This window comes from Cynara cardunculus, assembly GCF_001531365.2.
Source record: "Cynara cardunculus var. scolymus isolate 2C chromosome LG 11, CcrdV1, whole genome shotgun sequence".
NCBI lineage: Eukaryota > Viridiplantae > Streptophyta > Magnoliopsida > Asterales > Asteraceae > Cynara > Cynara cardunculus.
Window position 1 is genome coordinate 1,290,292 of NC_037538.1, and position 22,400 is coordinate 1,312,691.

At 35.2% G+C, this 22,400-nt stretch overlaps 2 protein-coding genes across 4 annotated transcripts; both read right to left on the reverse strand.

Moving 5' to 3' along the window:
* Positions 1 to 4,677: 4,677 nt before the first annotated feature.
* LOC112520680 lies at positions 4,678 to 7,319 on the reverse strand. The gene is made up of 2 exons (XM_025129134.1): positions 7,258 to 7,319; positions 4,678 to 7,156 (listed from the first exon to the last, which is right to left on the reverse strand). Exon 2 carries the CDS (start codon positions 7,061 to 7,063, stop codon positions 5,168 to 5,170), a length of 1,896 nt encoding a protein of 631 aa, XP_024984902.1. The 5' UTR covers positions 7,064 to 7,156; positions 7,258 to 7,319; the 3' UTR covers positions 4,678 to 5,167.
* Positions 7,320 to 9,864: 2,545 nt separating this feature from the next.
* On the reverse strand, positions 9,865 to 20,113 carry LOC112520786 (CMP-sialic acid transporter 3-like). 3 transcript variants are annotated; one of them, XM_025129350.1, is made up of 16 exons: positions 19,842 to 20,113; positions 19,212 to 19,434; positions 18,476 to 18,592; positions 18,118 to 18,174; positions 16,576 to 16,653; positions 15,257 to 15,301; positions 14,630 to 14,689; positions 14,377 to 14,499; positions 14,137 to 14,214; positions 12,445 to 12,514; positions 11,912 to 12,019; positions 11,602 to 11,735; positions 11,439 to 11,515; positions 11,306 to 11,348; positions 11,149 to 11,211; positions 9,865 to 10,307 (listed from the first exon to the last, which is right to left on the reverse strand). In XM_025129350.1, exons 2-15 carry the CDS (start codon positions 19,377 to 19,379, stop codon positions 11,161 to 11,163), a joined length of 1,209 nt encoding a protein of 402 aa, XP_024985118.1. In that variant the 5' UTR covers positions 19,380 to 19,434; positions 19,842 to 20,113; the 3' UTR covers positions 9,865 to 10,307; positions 11,149 to 11,160. The 3 variants fall into 3 exon arrangements, with proteins under 3 accessions (XP_024985118.1, XP_024985119.1, XP_024985121.1); XM_025129351.1 differs by having other exon boundaries at positions 9,865 to 10,317; XM_025129353.1 differs by lacking the exon at positions 19,842 to 20,113 and having other exon boundaries at positions 19,212 to 19,835.
* Positions 20,114 to 22,400: the final 2,287 nt, after the last annotated feature.

Genomic DNA, 22,400 nt, shown 5'->3' on the forward strand with positions numbered 1-22,400 from the left:
CCAAACACCCTCGGATTCTTGAAATTTAGGGTTGGGTTCGTGATGATATGACCCAAGTTTTAGATTGTGAATTTGATTGTAGGATGATTTATGGCAAACCAAAAGTTTGATGCTTTAAGGGAGCCACAGTCAGGAACGGAATGGAGTATTCTGGCAGAATGGGAATATGGAAAAGGAACGGAATGGAATGGAGGACTGCAAATCAAGGAACAGAATGAGGAATAGAATGGAAACAAAGGAAGAGGAATGGAATGGAGTATTGAATTATGAAAGAATGGAAAAGAGGAATGCTTTGCTTGGGATGGACCAAAGGTGACAATTCTTAAATCTTGTGTGGACTATAAAATTTTAGAGTAAACTACACTTTTGGTCCTTGTGGTTTGTTGGAAATTACGGATTTGGTTCTTGTAGTTCATTTGCTACACTGGTCATTTCATTACAGATTTAGTTAAGCCAGGGTCGTTTTGGTCTTCTTTACATTTTTTATTATCAAATTAAAAATACTTTGCGCTCCATGGCACATGGTGATAAGTGGTACCTGATTGGCTTGAACTTGACTCTAAAGGTCAAAAATATCATAAGGTCTCAGGTTCAAATATAAGGAGGAATAAAAATTCTCTTATGGCCACAGAGGTTCAAATGCGGTGACTCCGGGCTATCTGTAAAGCAGGTGGCCACCCTGGGATTAGTCGGCTCGCATAGCGAGTTGGATATCTAGGTTAATAAAAAAAAATCCTCCTTTTCCTGTTATGGTGGCAAGAATTTTTTGGGATGAATATGGTATGGTATCATGTTTTTTTTTAAATACTGTATATTTGAAATTTTATATCATGTATTAGTCAATTATACTTGATACCAATTAAATTAGCATCAATTTTTTTTTGTTGGTACATGTTGATACGGTTTCGTACCAACTAAAAGTTGAAGTTATAAGTTTATTGACAATATCATCTTTACCACCTGGATTTAAATACATTAAAACCACTGAATATCCAAATAATATGTTGATAAGTATTGTATCATTTATCGTTACATGTACAGACATTCAAATAATTTTCATATACTCATGCTTCATTAGTAATCCAATACAAACGAACACTGAAAGCAATGATGGACTGTTGAGGTGTAAACGAGTTTCTAAGGCTGTCAAAGAGTTGGACGAATGGATTTATTCAAGTTCTATTTATTCATCCATTTTGTAATTTAGCAAAATAGAAAATAAGAACATTTCAATTTTAAAATCAAAATATATTATCTGTTTATCAAATATTTACTTGAGTAAGTGTTTACCAAGTTATATTACCTTAGTAGATGAATATGATAAAAGACCAAAAATCTAACCTGGTAAGAACGAAAAAAAGATCGAGAGTCTTACCCAGTAAGTGAGGGCAATGACTCTTACCACAATCAGCTTTTATCAGGTAAATTGTTGCATAGAAAGCCGTTTTTGTTGACTAAAATCTTACCCGATTAGTAAATAATAACATTGAATTTTATTGATAAGTGCTTACCGAGCAAGTGTTTGATAAATGACCCCTAAACTTTAATTAATAAATAATTAAAACGACAATACACAAAGGCTTTTTCCATGTTTCTTTCTTCTGAGAGTTGAGAAAGAACGAGCAGGTGTAAGAAACAAATAACTCATCCTGTCTACATACTAATTCCAAAATTCAAAATGGTAAATAATGCAATATCACCATTTGTAAAAAATAAAGAGGAAAAAGCGGTCAAAAAGTTCAAAAGAAAGACAAAGGTCGCACATGGCATTTGCAATCCAGTGCCAGAATGCTCTAACAGGTACTAACCGACTGGTCCCAACCGGTTCGATCCCTATAACCTATAGAACCAAAGAAAGAGCAAGTGTACCTCGTTCTGGTGAAATTGACCAAAATAGTAAATCTCGTCAACCAAATTCATTTTTTAACCACTTTTCAATGCCTTTTCGCATAATAGCTAAATTTTGCGCAGAAATTTGAATCCTCAGGCAGAAATCTGATTTCTCACAAAGAAAAGAAGTAAAGGAAAAAAAACGCAGAAATTTGAATCTTTACGCAGAAAGTGAAAAGTAGAAAGTTTAAGCAGAAAGGGGTTTCTGCATAAGGCTTGTTTTCGGAATCTATTTTTTTAGGCCGAAATCTATCCTTACGCATAATGCGTAAAGGTTCTGCATAAACTATAGCTATTTGGGAAAGTGAGTTCCTGACATGACTAAAAAGTGAATTGACTTTGATGGATTGACTATTTTTGTTCAATTTCTCCTCATTTGGTCATCAACATCAGTATTAGATTCCACAAAAAGGCACCAGTGACTGATTGTTAGTATATATAGCTTGTACAATTCTTTCTGACCATATACATAGAATAGCACAAACACCTTCCAGGACCTACTTTCCATTAGGATCTATTGGGTTCGTTTAATTTGGTTTATAACAAATTATAACTAAACTTGAGCTAGCATGTATTAACTTTGTTACAGATTTAGAACTTGTTTGTTCTCGGTAAGAGAAGAAAGACCAAACCAAACAAACCCAATTTGTCCCACCCGGAGGTGGGGTCTGCCTGCTTGGGAGAAGATAAGATGTACGCAAACCTGACCTCTACTCAAAAGAGTAGAGTGAGTGTTTACATGAAGACCCCCAACTTGTGAAAAGTGTGTGAAAACGAGAATTGTAGATATGCAAAAATATTAACAAATAGAAGCAGGTACATGAGACATAAGCAAGGGGAAAAAAATGCACACCCTTAGTCCAACTCTCCCCTAACACTATAGCCTTGTCCCTAACCCACTACCTCTCTTGCCAGAGACTGGCTTAGAAATTTTTTCAAGTGGTGGCACCAATTAACTATAAGAAATATTTAGAGGGATATTTTTTATAAAATCATTCTTGGTCTGCTTGGTAGTTTATTGTTTTTCATATGTGAGGTCTTGCATTCAAGTCTTTTATTGCAATTTTTTTTCCATAAACATAATAAAATTGAAATTAAAAGCTAAAAACTAAGAAAATGACATTAACGGGATCCGAACTCGGGTTTGGGAAGGAAAAAAAGCCTTGCAAACCAACTCTACCAGGAGAAACTTGTGTCCTCATTGTAGTTTCAAAATACATACGGTGGCACTTTTCATGACTCTATAATTTTTTACACTACGACGGAGGAATGAAACAATGACCCGTGCCACCATATGGACCACCTTGGTCTGTCCCTGTCTCCAGCTCCCTTCCACCCGACTACGCTAGCTATAGCTCCACACCCCTAGCCACCTACCCTAATCCTACGTCTCCAAGAGCTCCTATTTGAGACCAAGTCCATGGAAATACCTAAAGCTGCTTGGCAAGAGACTAATGTTCAATAATGATTAAATCCCCTCGTTCGATGTAATAAATAACTTACGATAAAAAAAATCAACGAGTAAGAAGATGCAATCCAATTAAGCAATAATAATCAGGAGAGAATCAAACCTTGCAAAGAACATATTAGGTGGTGAACTGAGAGAAGTGACACAATAAATGTACAAAAAGGGTCTTCCATGATAACATCTGGTTCTCCTAATGATCATTGAACATCTGCAGAAAGATTGGGAAATAATTGAAACAGCAAGAAAAAATATATATATATAATAAAAAAGGAAGAAACCTACAGAGGTGGGCAGAAGCACTGTGGAAAACTCTGTAAACTGAAATTGATGCTACCAACTTGTATTGGATGACATGCTCTGCGTAGAAGAACGAGTTCTACTTCCTGTTGTTGTCTTCTTGTCGATTCTTCTCACTTTAACCATCCCACCGGCCCTCCATCACCTACCTCTCACTCTTGTAATCCCGTCCTTCTTTGATAAGAATCGATACAATTTTGATAAGGCTCTTCGTCCAAATGAAATCCAATGGGATCAAGAGAGACCATCCATGTCTTCATCCACAGGCTCCCAGCTACCCGTAGGACAGATAGAAAGTTCGATTCTATCTGAGCTACTCATTTTCAAACGATACCCACATTGTTCACAAAGATTCATTTTGGAAATTGCAGGTCAGAATACTATAGGCTGGCTCACTCATTTAAATCCAAAGTGGCACAGCCCACTTTCTTCTTCTCTACTTATCTTCACATATAACTTTTTCCATGATGTGAATGTAAAATAACTATTATTAGTAAAAAAGTTTACCTTTCCATGCATTAAAATGTTTCCACACATCTTGTCCTCTCAATGTTAAAACTGTCGTCATTATTTTCCATTTACATAATAATGAACACAAAAGAAAGTTAAAGAAAACATACTCCTTCCAAGATCATCTCTCGTATCTCCACCCCTATCAGATGAATTGATCCATTAATTATACAATGCATGGATATATATAGAGAGCCGGGTTCATACGAGAATGGTACCTATTTAAGAAAATAAGAGAATGGCCGAATCACATGTGACTTTACACTAACATTACGTACAAAGTCACATGTGATTCACGCAACCTTGCCACGCGGCCATAGGGTCGCAGCACACTTTTTTGGCCATTAATGTAAAATCACATGTGATTTTGTACGTAATTTGGTTATTTTCTTAAATCTTAAATAGGTATCATTCTCGTATGAACCTACCCCTCTCTCTCTCTCTCTCTCTCTCTCTATATATATATATATATATATGAGCATATTCTTTTATTTATGAGTTGATCCTCTCTCCGTTAATGGTCTAATTTGATCCAAGTGACTACAAAATGTTAAGACATGTCCATCCATGAGCTAGAACCTATATATAAATAAACTAATCTGGTTCTTTTTCATACTAAATCTGTGTACCTGTGCTTTTACATGTGCTCATCAATAGGATTAGGGAAACAGTTTGGAATGAATTAATTTATCCCTGCTTCAAATATCACAAAATTATTTGTAGCTTGTATTTAAGCAAATTGCACACCATAAAAGATTAGAAGGTGGTTCAAGGTTTCAAAGGCATCAGATAACAAATCTCTCTCAAGTAAAGTTCTTTGCATTACTGAAACAAATATCTCTATATGTTCACAAGCTAACAAAAACCAATTCAAGCAATGTACAAAGGCATTTATCAGAATGAAGCAGCAGCTATTATAAACTCCCTTCCACACAAGAAATCACCACTGTCATATAAAAATGCATGGCTTTATATAATGAATGAAAAAGATGAATTCTTACATCATGGGGCAAGCTTCCATTTTTTAAACCTGCTTACAAGGGACTCTATAGATTTTTGTATCCTGGAGCTTTCTGTTTGTTCCACTGCTTGTGATGCTTGGTGTAAGCTTTCAATCCCACGACCCAAACAAGCAATTGAGGGTGCTGCAGGAAGAGATTCAATGGCACATTCAATACCATCACCATATACCAGCAAGCTTGTGCAAGTAGCCACACTGCACCCAAAAGTAACCCATGGAAGCACCCCAATTGGACGAACCCGCCGTTTCCTCATTATTTCATAGAAAGCTGATCTCATAGCTGAAAGACTCGTCTTTTCAGCAGATGCTATTACACTGTGAACTACAGTTCTAATCTTCTCTGCAGAAGCAGCTGCCTTCATGGAAGATGTAGTATTTAGTCCAGAATTGAACATGCTAGGGGCTATGACTTTAGATGGACCAAGAAACTTGCTAATCGATATAGAAACGAGCTTTTGGGTCTGTGTCATTATCAGTTTAAGAGAAGCTGGAACTTTAAAAGTAACCACTTTTATAAAGGTTGATGCTGGAACAACTTTAGAAAGAGATGAAGCTCCTAATACTGCTGTTGCTCCTGCCCCAACCGCTACTACCGGTTTATTTGTTAATCTTCGTTTTTTGTCACTCTGATTGGTGGTTTCCCCGTCCTTTCCAGTCTCATCGATCAGCTCTTCGACTGTGTTCTTGACCTCTGGAGGAACTGCAGTGTTCCAGTGTTTCCTTAGACCGGCTAAGGTGCTGGCATCTATAATTGCCACTACAGACTTGAAGTTCTTTGTCTGACTACGAAGCGCATGTGCAAGAAGAGCATGTGACTGCTCTTCATGAGGGAGAGAAGAAAACTCCATTTTAGGTGATTGACGATTTCCAGTTTTGCTGATAGGCATCCGACCAGCATTGTTAAGAGCAATCCTTAAGCCCTCAACCGCAACTCGAAATGCATATATTTCCGAGAGAAGTCGAGTGTCAATAGTGTCTCCCTTGCTCACATCATGAAGCATCTTCTGGGCATAACCTAGAGCCCTTTCGATTGCAGGTATTTCTACAAATATGTTACGCAAATCTTCAAGTAAGGGATAAACAGAACGAGCATACTGTGGGACCTCATAATCATCTTTTGGCTGAATATTTACAGGACCCATATTCTGATCAGAACTTAATTGAACCAAATGAGAGCATAATGACTTCAACATCTGAGAACGAACATGATCATCAGAAATAAGATATCTACTCGTACTTGATGAAACCATAGAACCCACTTTCTGTGGCATCAAGTTACTAGGCTGTAAACCAAAACCTTGAAAATTGTTACCCGACTCAATCTCACTTGACGGATCGCTTTGGCTTTCCAGTTTCACAAAAGGAGATTCAAGCAGCAAAAATGAAGAACCAACTTCTTCAGCCATCCTTTTCGCAGCCAAAAAATGACCATTAAATCCAACACCGAAAATCTCCTTCAAAACCAAACTCCCAGCCACATCTTCATACTTGTCTTTACCAATCTTATGAAGAAAACACCTCATAAGTACTTCCAATGAAGAAGTCGGAATCGAATGTTCACCATCACCACCATTATCACCTAACAATTGAACATCATCGAACTCAGCATCATTCACTTGAGCCACAACTGCTCCTGGCCTAACACATCTAACCAAACGTTCAGCATCCACAGCCGATCTCTCAGATAAATTCTGAGCACAGAGTATATATATCACCGCCTGTGATTCCGGTTCCCGAATCGCAAACACAAACCTCTTCGTCTCATCTGGTATCTCCAATCCCCTCACCAATCCATCAGATACTCGCAAATCATCATCTCTAGACGTCGCAAACGGCCATAAACGTTGTACGTAATACAAAATTCCCGTGGCCATCATTTAAAACAACAGATATGTAAAATCATACTCAATCTCCGCTAACCTAGTTCTTCATCTTTCATCTCATGCATTAAACAAATCGAATGAACAAAGCTACATAACCAAGCATCAAATTCCACAAGAATCATAAAGAAAAGCTAATCAGTAATCCATGGAAAGGGATTGAAAATCATCAAACAAAGAGCATGACATACCTGATGCGAATCAATCGGGGACGTTAGGGTTTATGATTTCTACGAGTAGAACGAATACTCTTGAAAAATCACGAAAGATATGTAACGATTGTTATCGTTTAATTCCTTTCTTTCTACTTTGTATTGCATTTATAGAAAGAAGTTTATTTATATGATACCGTGTAAAATGAAATATAATTGATTATAATGAAATTGGGTATTGAATGGTTAACGAAGGTTTATCATAAAAAAATTATTCAGAGGATTTTAGAATCATTAAGAAACAGTTTTTTCTTTTGTCAAACAAAATTCATTTTTTAACGATTCAGATGTTGTCTTTTAATGTAACTATTAAGAGGTAAACAAACAACCTCATTGCTTATTTAAAACAACCCATGCCTTTTTTAAAAGCGTTTATCAACTTATGGGGTGTAAACCGGATTTTTATAAAAAGTGTTTGGATTAGCTTACGACGGTATCAAAACATAAAAATTGATAAGCAGTTTTTTAGTGTTTGACAAATTTTGCCTATTCATGTAAAATGACTAAAAATGACATTTTCCCATATAACTACAAGATCTTCAAACCCCACCGTCAAACAGTAGCACATGCAATCGAGAACCATGAAACAAGAAATCGAGAACCATAGAAAGCATATGCAAACATGAAATCTGAGAACTGTGGAAGGCGCATACAAGAAATCGGGAACCATGGAAGCCAGGGGAAGTTGAAACTGAAGAAGCTTAGAAATCAAAGACCATGGAACTCAAAACCATGAAAATCGAAATAAATGAACAGAGATCGTACTTGGGGAAATCGAAATCGAAAACCATATTGAAGTTGGAGGCCATGAAGAATCATGCAGAAGTGCAATAGATCTCTTCGAAGATGCTTGGTAAGTTGATTTGGATCAAGCAGCTTCTGAATTATTAGGTTTCGAGTAACAGATTTGGATGTTCTTGGGCACTCATTTTGGGTTGTTTTGGATCCAATCGAGGAAAACCAATTATTGTTGGTGGATTTTATTAGGTTTAGGGTTAAAAGGGTAATTTGGATTTCAAAGTTGATAAGTTATTTTTGATAAATTAGAAGATAGTAACTTATTAAGAACTCCTTGTTACCAGTTTGGCACCGTATAAACGTTCTTTTTTTTCCTCATCCAAACACTAAAAATGACTTATTACTTACCACACCAGAATAAGTATTTTTTTTCCTTATCCAAACACTAATACGTCCATGAAATAAGCAATCCCAAACACCTAATAATAAGAAGGAAAAAAATGTCCATGAAAGAAAGTAGTGAAATTACTTTTTTACCCTTTCACCCATTTTCCATAAGGTCGTCGGACTAGCCGTAATGGCGCGCGTGACTTAATACGTAATGGCGTGTCGTGACTTACTGGGTGTTCAAAAGGTTCACAAGTGGTATCTTTAAATTTAATCTGTGTTCATAGTAAGTTAAGAAACTATAACAGATCTCTTAGATTTAAAGTGTGTTCACAAACTATAATAGTATTTCTAAGAAATTGTTTTACAATATATTCACTTTAAGTTAATAACTTCATATTTAATTATGTGTATACGTATATATTAAAAATTTGCCGTCATACGTTACGCTATTGACTTTACAACTACTAAAACTTAAGACTTGGTCTCGTCATGACGTCACGTTTTAAACCTTACTATAACACATATCTAAACACTTTAAACATTAGCAAACTTCAATAATTTTGATCATGATTACATGTGATTCAAACATTAATCTCCCAACAACTAATTATCATCAATATTATTTTAAAATCATAAATTATTGATCTTACAATCAAAACAAAATAAAAGAGAACAAAAAATAACGTATTTTAACTTGATTCATATTTTAGGTAATGTACTTTCAAAATTTTAATTTTGGTATTTAAGATGTAAAGTTTTAAATATCATTTAAGTAACCAGGTAACTGGTTGAAGACTAATTTTAAATTAAAAAATTACGATATATCGAATATCACTTACGGGTTGTTTATCCTGGCTTATTCCATATACCGATGTTGACTTAATGGCTTAACAATTAAGCCAAAAAGAAACACTCGTGTATGGTTGAACAATTAAATTCATTAAGTTCATTAAGTTGCAAGTATACAACCCTTTTACCTTACTGGGTGAGCATAACAAGGACATAATTTTACTTAATAAGAGCCATAACAAGGATCAAGAATCGTACACGATAAGTGAGAGAGAAGACTCTTATCCAGTGAACATTTACCAGGTAAAGGATGTTTATCAACAACCCATTTCTATAACCAAAAAATTAACCCGATAAGGTAATTGAAGGTGGTTACTCTTGCCGATAAACGTTTATCATCCCTAAAATCGTCTTTTTCTTCTTCCTGGACTATATTATGACCAAAAACTAGAAACGAAAAACCGAAAGACACACAATAACTCGTTGAGCATACTCTAAAAAGTGAAAATGCAAGGTTAACTCAACTGATAATAAAGTTTGGGTCTTAAATATTTTCCTTAGAGGTCACCATGTTGTTCCTAAGAGTCCTTCGGATTAGCTGAGTTGCACATAAACTGACACGAACACCCACTGTTAACAAAAAGAAAAAGTGAATGTACACAAAGAAGATGATGAAAAGGAAGTTGAAGCTACATGTATTGCTGCTTTTGAAGCCCACATATGGACATGGGAGAAAAACAAACACATCCAAAATTCTTGTAATTCATCCTACATTTACACACAACCAATAACAGAAATTGAACTTATGGATGAATGGTGGTTCTAAAGTAAAAACAATACAAATAAATGTCTCTTCTTAACATATGTATATATGAATATGATGATGATGATGATGATGATGATAGTGAAGTCTCAAAAAAACAGGTGTTTTTCTCTATCTAAACTCGCCATTCGCCTGCTTGTTAGAGGAGTATACTTTTATCCACAATGATCTACGGCATCGTGTCCCCTCCGTAGACTGTAAACGCTTTCTTCTTCTTCTTGTTAAACTGGGAATCTCTTGTTTGTATCCTCACCAAATAGAGCCAGAAAAATACTTCAAAGAAGAACACCTGCATTCACCTTCACACATTATTAAGATATCAATCTTTAGGGTCTGTTTGGTTTGCAGGATTTGAAATTGGATTCCATTCCAATCCCGTGTCTGGTTTAAAGTAAAGTCCGTAATTGAAATCACGGGGTTTTAATGAAATCCCACAAACATTAGATTTAGAAATCCCATGCGGTAGTTGGTATTTCATGAGATTTCATAGGATTTTTTTTGTAATAATGTTTTAAAATATGTTATGTAATAATCAATTAATAAAAAGGAATTTAACTATTATTATAATTATTTATAATTTGTTCTTATAAATTATCTATACAAAACGGAAGTCAATTCCATTCCAAATCCTATAAACCAAATCCTTCCATGAAAACCAAATCCCTCAAATACACTCCGTCAAACCAAACACCCCTCACGCATTGTCCATTTCTATTATAAGAGGGTTGGAAAAACCTAATCGTGGTTTTCTATAAGTATATATTATATAATATTTATGTATGGCAAATACTTATGTAGGCTTATCATCTTTGATGAGGTTTGAGCTAGACCTCCTCGGATGGGCCCTACTAATAACCTAGGTACCGCTGAGCCAATGACCATCCTGTGAACTAATTTTGTTTATATATCAAATATGAACTCATTGGTTGTAAATTTCATGTTTGTAGAAAAGTATTCATAATCAAAATACATGATATTCACGATGAATAATACATGAAATACATGATATTCCAAGAACATGATTACAGTACCGATGATGACGAAAATGATAACGATTTTTTGCACTAGAGACAAGTATGATACTATATGGATACAATTAAAGAGGTCACACCGTAGTTTGAGAAACTTACTTCATTGTCAATTCAAGTAGGAAGGAGAGGCCGTCTTTCATCAGCTTCTACACGATGACTAGCCTGCAGAAGTAGAATGCAAGAAAAAATAACATGTATTAGAACTTAGAACAACCTTAATAGATCGAAAAATACATAAATCACCGAATATTTTTACCTCCTCATTTGCCCCAGCTGCCATATTTATAAAAGCCGAATCCCTTGAAAAGAAAAAAGAGAGTTCATTTTTAATAACCCAAGAAAAGATTACTTTATGCTACAATATTTAACAACTGATGGTACTAAAGTACCTATGATTGCTCTGAACTGACTCCAACTCCAACACCCCGTTTTCTTCTTCCTTAACTTTTGAAAGAGGCGAAAAGAACTGGAAAAAGAATGAAGCAAAGGGTAAATGAGTAAATCGCTATAAGAAGTTGAACGTATTGAGAGGATAAACTCTTGCTGCCATACCTGATGCATTGAAATGAAAACAATAGAAATTCCTAGCATAAAATTTATAGTCAGAGTGTGACCAAACAAAGCTGCAGACGCAAAGCCTGTGAAGATCGTGGCAACGGTTGACGAGTACTTTTTCAAAATTGTATCTGCACGCCATAAAACCGATGTTTAGATAAGGAAAAAATTATTACTAGGAGATACCCAAAACAAAGAGTTGATGACGAATGTAGCAAATGCAACTTCTCTTAATTACTGATGGAGTTTTATGAGTGCAAGCTTTTGTAGAAGTTAACAATAATCTTGAACATTCTTGTAATCTTACCAGCATATTTGAAGAAAAATGAGGATAAAATTCCTTGGGCTGCATTGTTCACAATCAAAAGCATGGTAGCTTTCGAATGTCCTTGCAAAATATCAAAGCTTTCAGGACCTGAGAAATATAATCATGTAAAAAAAATAAGGTTTTACTGTAGATGGTTAACTCTTAACAAGGATAAATAATATATATCTTTGAGCAGTAAAATCTTGAGGTCCACTCTAAAACCCTATGGATGTCAAAGTTATAATCTAGTTCACTCGACTCTTTCATTTCAAAAGCATTGATTGGTACCAAGATAACATTAAACAAGAATTTACACCATTCGTCCTTGATGGAGATGGATCTAGTAAAAAAGCTGTTAGCCTGATGTGGGGTATGCACACATCAAGATGAACACCATGCCACCAATTTTGTAGAAGGAAGAAGATTACAAATTATCATCAATGACACAGTCAGTACCAATGCAATGTAAAATCAATTTGTCCAATTCAATAGAGATGCAAATTGTGAGATTGGAAATTGAAGCAAATTAGTACCTTTGATAATGACGGTTCCAAGGATCCCTAGGAAGTTGAATATTGCACCATATCCATACAAAAACAAATTCTGCAACTCAGCAATAGGGTAGAAATTTCAGAAGACACAAACATTGATTATGTAGCACTTCTGGTAGACATAGTAGATTTACAGCAGAAAAACACAAGCAAATACACTTAGGAGAAGGAAATCGAACGAAGATCTTATTTTGATGACTTCAATGAATCTCATGAACATGCAATCATCCTCCATTTGTCAGGTTACACAGTATAAGATAGGATCATGCGACATACTATGACGCATGCTGGGTAAGCCATTTTCGTCGAATGTTTCTCTTGTTATATCAGATAAAGCAAACAAAAAACAAACAAATAAAGCAAAAGCAATCTGATTTCGGATATTTCTCATGGCATAAGTTGAAAATGGATCATGTGACTCGAGCATAGATAATGGTCTATAAACAAGTACAGATGAAGTTCGATGAAAGTCCTGGTCAGCACCAACTTTACTTCTTGGTGTATATTGTTAGCCAACAAAAAGGCCAAGCATATAGAAAATGAGTGCCATAGACATGAGATACCAAGATGGGTGTATTATAAAACTAGGAAAGATGCAAACTTTGAGGGAACTCGTTGAGGTGATCAAATGACAACCTCCTAGGAAACCAGGTGAAAGATATCATATGACATGGTCCCAAAACATGAGTAGAACCATGAATTCGTTAATTAAGAAGAGAGATAATAATGAAACAGTTAACAGCACCAAAGTTTGTGGAACACCTAAACAAATGGATAACAAGACCCAAACCACCCTAAGGTAGGATCAAACCAACATATAGGGATCAATGAACATAGTCATCATGCCTAATTTTTACAGAGTGTTATACACTACTGTATTTAAGGATTTCATGTCATGAAGAAGGATCATGTGAGAATAGAAGTTAATGTGAGAAGCATAAGAAGGGATCTAGACCCTTGATCACTTTTAATCTCACCCCCACCCAATGAATTGTGCTTCTCATGGGAATTGATCCAGTGCATCTCATTAGGGTTGATCTTCAATTAGGATTGATCCAAGGGTAGAGATCCATTCTTACCCTTCTCACCATAACTTCCATTCTCACTGGAACCCAACCCTTCATGTCATTGCCCTATAAGGTTGGATGTTGCAGCAAACACGAAGCAATGATAGTATAGCAGCGAGGCAGTTCATGTTCTATGTACAGACAGTACGGTCATAGAAACTGGTGTTCTGATGGTAACCATAGCTCATAAACACACCATGTTCATACTAATGAAGTAACCCAATAAATCATTCCATCTAAAAAAAACCTTGTTCTTGTATGTTTTTTGATGTTCACAAATATTTTACAGTCAGGCCTGTCTGATAGAACTCAAGCTGCAGATCACCATAGGACCCTCTTTCAAGTCACAGAACTAGAGATACCTACAAGGATAGATCTTTGAAACGCAATCTATTGATCTAGTCATCTTAAATATGATGTCTTCAATATATACTGCTTCTACTCGCCATTTATTCTCGCTAATTTTACACAATCATCTTGTCTTCAATAAGTAAAAGAGGATATATTAAAAACAGTTTTGGACATCAAGAGCACGACATACAAAACTTGTTCTCGACTAAAAAGGGAAGGTGATGAAGCAATTTATTGATTATTTTATTAAGATCACCTGCATGTAGATGCTTGTGTCGTATTGACTCTTCAGTGCATATTCATTGAAGACAGATGCCATAGATGGAACCGTCACCTGTAAATTGGAGTCCTCAAGTTAGTTGAATCATACTCTCTTTTGAGAACTAGACTGAGACACCAACTATATCATGACAAAGCATCACACATTTAAGTAGGCTTGAATGCCATGTAGGAATATGTCAACATCAGTCTTCAAGGAATGCTAAAATCAACTTACAAAGATAAATGTGTAGACATATGCACCCATTGCAATTGGAAGACCCATCGAACTAGAGCCCTCAGGTAAGGAACGCATTTGATTTATGCTAATTCCAATAAGCAATAGAGCAAGAGCCTCCCACTGAAACAAAAAAGGGATATTTGGTCAATGATGATTACTAGTTAAAACTAAATAAAAAAGTGAATCCATATGGTGACTGATTTCATGAAAAAGAAGAAAAGAAGAAACCTTTTACAACCTCATAACATACCTGGATTATCGAAAATCGTCGCTTCATCACCATCTTCAATAGAACCGCAATTACCAATACCTGCAAACGTCAGTCGTTATTAGGGTTCAACAAGAAGAGTAACGAACAAACAAACTCAAGACAAGGCGTTTAGTAACGAACAAACAAACTCAAGACAAGGCGTTTAAGTGTGTGTCAAAAGTGCATCTTCCATTTTCTGCAGGAGCACAAAACTGACCATATATATGGACTAAGAAACCTAATTCTGCTGACATACGGCAATTGAAAAAACAGAAGACACATTGTTACAGCTCAAAAGCATTGCTAGATAGGATATATTAATGCAAGGATGAATTTTTTATGTGATTCTAGAAGTAAGGCATGAGTTTGCAGTCCATAAAATAGATACTGGGCATCAGAGGGTCAGCTTAAGAAGTTCAAGCCCTAATGAGTGAATCTCGTGTTCAAGCAGAGGTTGCTCATTCCCTCATTTCATCAAAATATCTTGAGGGCCTTAGTGATGAAGAGGAAGTTTGATAACCACAGGTCAAATTCTAAGACAAAAGTCGATCAAATCATTCAGTTCTTGGACGCTTGTGATAACTTACACAGTAATAAGCACGAGAAACAATGCAACAGATATTTTACCTTCAGATTGCTTAGCATCTTCACAGTTGCAGGGTTAAAATAGAGCTGCACAAAATTTGTCAATATTAGATAATAGGCTCCAAGAAGAAATTCTACACATTGCAAGTGAACTCTTGATTCACACGCAGGTTGACAGTGATCATCACTAAAACGAAACTCAGCCATGTGATGGATATTAAAAAAACATAACCATTGAAGAAATCTTTCATAGGACAAGCAGTTACCTAGCTGGCTAATAATTGCTATGCCATATAGCATGATTTGCTCAACAACTATCAAAAGCTAACAAACATTTTTTGAAATATGCTTCCATCATAAGTCTATGTATCACTACATGGAATAACAAAGTAGATTGAAACTTGTTGACATTGGACCAATCTACACACAAATGTTTAGCCACATGTGGACTGTCCTAAATTTCTGTACAAAGAGGCAAGGCGAGAATAATGCCTGGTGCATATTGCTTAAAGGTTTAACAAGTTAACTCTCCTACAGAGCCTGAAGGAAGGCAAATATGAGCAACAGGACACATATATTGGCATGTTAGTGCATCAAAATCGTTGGAATATATTGTAACTGACAATGAAGCCACCCACTCATGCACATATCTATGCTGTGACATAGTTGAATGGTTACCGGTGGCAAATTCCCAGCCTTGCAAGTTCCTTCTGTCTAGACTAACATGATTACTATATCAAAATTTGCTATTCTCTATTCAAGCACAATTATGTATTTCCAACCAATGTCGAGTTATTTCTTCCACCTAATAACGTCAATATGCTTCATAAGTTAAAGAGAAAGCTCTACACAGTGCTTATAAATAAGTAGAAAAAACATCAGACATCCTTTTGTTTTAACATCATTTTTGTTCTTTGTTGGGTATGGGAATCATAAGCAATACAACCTGGTTGAATCAACCTTTAAAATTGATGAATTCTCTTGTTGAATTACCAAAATGTGTCAATGAGCACCACCCTTGGTCTTCCAAAGATTTCGAGTTTTCACATCAAAACTATAAGGTTAATACTCACAGGCCTGTATCCCCATATCTCAAAACAACTATAAAAGAAAACTGACAGGATATTGTAAAACCGCATAAACATGAAACCATGATGATTTAGAATGTAGCAGATGCGGAAAGTGTCCCTAGGAAATCATTCTGAAACTACATGCTAAAGTTACATCATAGCCATTCCTTCTTCATGCAATTCAATGGTAAAATTTAAACTGTAGCTCCATTTTCAAGTTACCCGATATAACAATTATCAATGTTCTCTAGAAACATTTAATATATCAGAAGAAGTTTACATCAAAAGTACCTGCATGGTGAATTTTAGATAGTTATTAATAGCATAGAGAAATGCTGGAACAGCAAGAAGCACATTGTTGCGAGCTGCCTGCAAAAAAACCTGACATACATCAAAACTTGAGCTTGATGCATAAAAAAATGAATTTAATGTATCTATAATTTCTAAAATTAAGACAGAACTTGAAGCATAAAAAGAAAAAGCATATACGCTACAGAGCCGAGTAACTGCAAATATCAAATAGAAGTTTCAATTGATAGATCAACAGTGATCTGAAGACCAGATCTGCGAAGTAAATGCGGTTCAATTCTTCTAAAATTTGCAAGCCTAATGGCAGAATAACCTTTTTAACTAAGAGTCTAAGACATTACTAAATCTGCAGTGTCCATTGTTAGATTTCCTTTGGCTCTCAAATAATAAATTTTTCATTGTTTCTGTTTGCTGGGCTACCTCAGTTTTTACCATTTCAACATTATTGAAAGGTCTCATATCAATCTCTCACTCTCTGCCTTCACAAACCTGCTTCATCAAAAATATCTTCTTTGAAAACGATAGTCAAAATAGTTAGCTAGGATAAAGTAGAAATTGGTAGCATTAGAAAATACAATGCTTATTTCCTGACCTTCTGATTTCTTACCCAACAATCTAGGTGGTTGAGTAAGAAATGGATGTTAAGGAGGCTAATTATCTTTTTCTAGGGTATATTCTTGTCAAGGACCATGCCCTTGAGCACTAAACTATTTGGGGAATGTGCAGCTTCAGGAGGAGGATATCACCCTAACTGGTGGGCAAAACGAGGGTCGTTCCTTTTTCTTTTCTGCAAGAGGGGATTTCTTGGTGCAATGCAACAGTTCTAGTTTTATGTGAAATCTGGTGATTTCGGGGGTATGTAGAATAAATATAATTGGAGGGAAATTCAGGCACTGTTGAGACCAAAATTCAACTAGTTTAGGAAGTTCAAGGGTTCATATGATATTACATAGTTTCTTCAAAATCCTAGGTGAAAGATGGGACCTTTTTGCTTCAATAAAGCAAAAGTAAGCTACTTCAACCAGATCTTATGTCAGATGATGTAAATAATAGAATATAACTGCTGCATTGCTGCAACATTGTTTATGTTATGTATTTAGATCAAAAAAATAAATGCCAATCATAAAATATTTTCCAAACTAATAGCATCAAATAAATATAAGTTGCCAGTGGATTTCACAGTGACCGCTGAGTAATATCTCATAAAATGAAAGCCTGGCATCAGAATCTATTTCAATGTTATAAAGGAAATGTACAACTAATAGAGAACGAGCGAGAAACAAAAGCAATGAAAGAAACAAAATGACATGGAGGGCAGTGCAGACAAGAAAGACTATATATTTTAGATATTTTTAAGAAAATTGCATCCTCAGCTAAGCAAATTTAAGTACAATTACATCCAAATCAAAGGTGTCCTCAAGAATATGAAGTTTGCACATTAGTACTTCCGACTGCCTTTTTGGTTGGAAGAGCCTAACCATGGCTATAATATGTTGACCCAAAACTGAAATTTGGCAACATTACCTGTACAAAAGTGGAGATAGAAAGAAGTGGCTTCTCTCCAACCTTCTGATTTCTAGCCTGAAAATTAACAAAGAAGTAAGCAATTTGTAAAACCATATATTTTTAGGGAGGAAGAACAGTACTATTAATTTCAGAACTTCGACATCGATCAAGATAGCATACAAAAAGTAAAACAAAATCCAGATTAACAAAGCCATAACTTACAGCCATATATTCAGGAATAAACAACGGAGTAAACAAATTTTGGTACATTTTTTTTTACTCGACCCTTTAACAAGATAAATAACAGAAAAGTTCTCCAGACAAATTGATCAACATAAAGCACAGCATAGATACATTTAAACTGAGAAAAACCTACCTGGATTAGAAGCATTACAAGTGCAAAGATAACCTTTGCAACTTCAGTCAGAAAGTTAACACTGATGGGGCTAAAATTGAACTTCCCATCAACCTTGGACATGTACACTAAAATTGGCTGTAAAGTAATAAAAAAAGAAACAGTAAGCCACTGATAACATAGGCAACATGAAGACAATACACAGCTTACTATACCTAAAAATATCTAATCAATGACAGATTGAAGTTTAACAAGTTGCTTTGTTATGAAAAGGATCAGTGCTAATAATAGACAACCACAACACATTTTTTTATCTTTTCTTGCAAGCGAATGTGGAGAAAAAAATCATACTACCGACGTCCTTCTCACCACAATTGGATATACAGAAGGATTTAGTGAGTTATTTTGATTGAAATGCAGTTCGGCATATGGACTTTATTCGTCTTTAGGCAGCAGCAGATGATGCAATAATTAATTGGAGTTAAGATAACCAATTGAAATATGTGCTCCGGTAGGTTCTTTCTTACTTTTTGTTACTGTGGTGAAATGGCCTCAGAAACCTATGCTCCATTGTTAGGAATGGGTGAATAATCTAAATAAGATATAAATGCAGGGTTTATAAAAGATGCCAAAAGTTTCTCCTAAAGAAAACTACAGTACATGAACAAGACTTAACCCCTTCAAAAGAAAAGCATACACGAAAGGACAAATCTGAGTTTTATAATCTTTAAGGAATATCATTGCAAAGGGAAATCACCTGTAAGCCAACTAACATGCAATCACCAACAACCAAGAGAACATTGAGTGCTCGATGCTTCTTCGAAATCTTGCTCCGATGTCGATCATAAGCCCTAGAGACTGTCTTTGCGGACGGATTCACCAACTTGGAATGACAGACGCTGCATTCTATCATCCCTTGTTTCATTATCCGAAACCTCCCTGCCTCACTCACTTTATCCCCCTTCCTCTAAACGTCAAAACTACAAGAAGTAAAATCCCCAACCAACACGAATCAGCATTATTTATCGCACTACAAACAGCATTAGTAAATAACCCAGAACCTAAATTAATGACTATACACAGTAAATCACATGACATCTACATTTATAAAACTGTTTTATCTGTCGAAACATGCAAAAACATTAATTATCATCACATCGTCATAAAAACCTCCAATAACAACTTCAGATAGCAAATACAGTTTATACTAAATCCCAATTCAATCAGATCTTCAGTTATCAAGATAATCAATTTGATAATAACTATATCCAAAACAAAAGAATATCCATTATGCTCCACCGAGCTCTGATCTTATCACATCCATATCAAAATCGAGCTTCCTCCCACGATCAATCAAGCACAACTAAACCACAAGATTATCACTTACCTCAATTATATGATCTCAGAAAACAAGATATTACAGGGTGCTATGAATTACGCTTAGATCTGACAGCTCCGGCCACCGGAATTGAACTGGCGGCGGTTGAATCAATTGAAATAAACCCTAGAACATGCAAATTGATTCTGTTGGTGCGAAGAATATGCTGAGAGATGGGAGGGTTTGGTGTGCAGATGGAATCGATTTGAAATTGAATTATTTTGCTTTAAAATCACATCACCGTGGTTGACGCTTTGCTGTGATCTGGGGGAAAGGTCACCGACATTTACTCGTAAAAATGATAAGTATTTAACAAGTACCAGTCAAATCATTGTCTGACTTGTAATTTACATGTTCTTACAAATATACTAATTCTCATTGTTTTCTAAGATCGTAAAGATTATCGGATATTGTTTGGTAGTTGTAGAATGATTTGATTCAGAATGATTAAGACACTCTCATGATATAGTGCAAAATGATATATAATTGTTCGGTAATTATTTACAATGAAAATTAGGATGTTAAATGGTTAAGGGAAACTCATGATACAAAATCATTCAAAGGGTTTTAGAATCATCAAGAGGCAGATTTTTTTTTGCCAAACAAGATTCACCTCTTAACGATTCAGAGACTGCCTCTTGATTGAACTATTAAGAGGTAAACAAACATCAAGATTTATGGTTTTAAAACACCTCTGGTAGAGCATTACTTAACGTATAAGAAAACTGTCAAAATGGTCTCGAGAAAACATTACTTGAAAATCTTGTGACATTTTGGTATTTGTATTATTGTAGGACGAAGACATGGTATTTCAAAAAACATTTGTGGGTCGTTCTTTTTATTGTTGTCTGAAATAGCTGTTTTGGTACGGTGTATAAAGTTGTCGGACCGTTTCATGAAACATCTGTTCATGACTCATAAATGTTCTTTGACGTCAGATTCAGTTTTTCAATGGAATGGAAGTTATTTTTCACGAGCGTTCGTGGAATATCTGTTTTATGAGTTACATATGTTCATCTGCGTCAGATTCAGTTTTTCAAGCTTTTGTTGTCATAAAATGACATGGAAGTTCCTTTTCGAATTATGATCATAAATATGGAATTTCCAAATAAATTTGAACAACAATTAACGATTTTAATCGGTTATTACTTGAACATGTTTATTTACATCAACGTTTGAAATGATCTTCAATGTGTTTCTTTGAAGAAGAGCATGAATCAGCTGAATGAAAGTGAGAGTTCGAAGTTGCCGGTAGGTCAATCTCCGGAGTCCAGCCATCCTCTCCTTGTCATGCTTAGGGACCGTTTACCAAATGCTTACCCGGGTAAGTGAACACCAAGTCATTTTACCTTATCGGATGAATATGGTAAGGATCAAAAATCTTACCCGATAAGAGCGAGACAATGACCAAGAGTCTTACCCCGTAAGTGAGGGCGACGACTCTTACCATGGTAAGCGCTTACCGGGTAAATTATTGCATACAATACCGTTCTGGTGGACTAAGATCTTATTCGGTAAGTAAATGATAATGTTAAGTTTACCGGTAAGTGTTTGGTAAACGATCCTTTAGTTATTCTGCAATGCTCCTTCTTCTACGTGAAAAAGGCTCGCGCTCCTATAAGGCACATCTTGAAGAACGTTCCATTAGGCCTGTTCAAGAAAGCAAATTAACATGAACAACCAAACCAATCTGATCTAATAGATTACTGGATCGGATCAGATCATTCCATTAGATATTATTGTATGTTATCCCTTTGATTGAATTATGGGTTGTTTGTTTACCTTTTAATAGTTCTATTTAGAGGCAGTCTCTAAATTGTTAAGAGGTGAATATTGTTTGGCAAATAAATATTGTTTCTTAATGGTTCTAAAACACTCTGAATGGTTTTGTATCATGGTCCTCCTTTAACCATTCAGTGCTCTAATTTCATTATAAACAATTACCAAACAATTATATTTCATTTTGCACTATATCATGAGAGTCTCTTAATCATTATGACTACTTAATCATTCTACACCAAATCATGCTAAATTTAGATTCATCCAATTTTCAATCAATTAATTCACAATTTTAACCAATTATTCATATATTTTTCTAATTTATTAAAAAACTCTACATATAAATATCAAATAAATACAAAATCATAAATATTACTGTTACATGTACATATTCGATAGTCGTAGTGGTTCATTTTCATTGTATTTTGGACTATCATCTAAGAGCTGACCGATCCAATTTAAATATTTGAATTATGGATCCGATCCGATCCGATCCGATCCAGTTATAATCAATCAGTTTTGATTGAACCGAACAACCTTACTTAAAATATAAGAGCATCTCTAACAATTATGCTATAATTTCCTAAAATATAATATCAAATATCAAAATCTCTAAAATAAATTACTTCCAACTTCAATAGCTATTATATTTTAGCAAATTTAGAATCAACTATATTATTAAAATATTATATACATTTAATTAAATATTATTTTTCTCTCCTAAACATTTATTTTCAATACATTTTATTGGTAACTAGAAGCGTACTCGCGCAATGCAGCGAGATATAT

Excerpts from the sequence above, each read along its gene's own strand:
- LOC112520786 (XM_025129350.1), bottom strand. The coding sequence starts at position 19,379 with ATGAAACAAGGGATGATAGAATGCAGCGTCTGTCATTCCAAGTTGGTG. Across the intron at positions 14,215-14,376 it reads ATGTCTACACATTTATCTTT|GTGACGGTTCCATCTATGGC; the intron begins GTAAGTTGATTT and ends TCCAATTTACAG. Across the intron at positions 12,515-14,136 it reads ACACAAGCATCTACATGCAG|AATTTGTTTTTGTATGGATA; the intron begins GTGATCTTAATA and ends GCTGAGTTGCAG.
- LOC112520680 (XM_025129134.1), bottom strand. The coding sequence starts at position 7,063 with ATGATGGCCACGGGAATTTTGTATTACGTACAACGTTTATGGCCGTTT.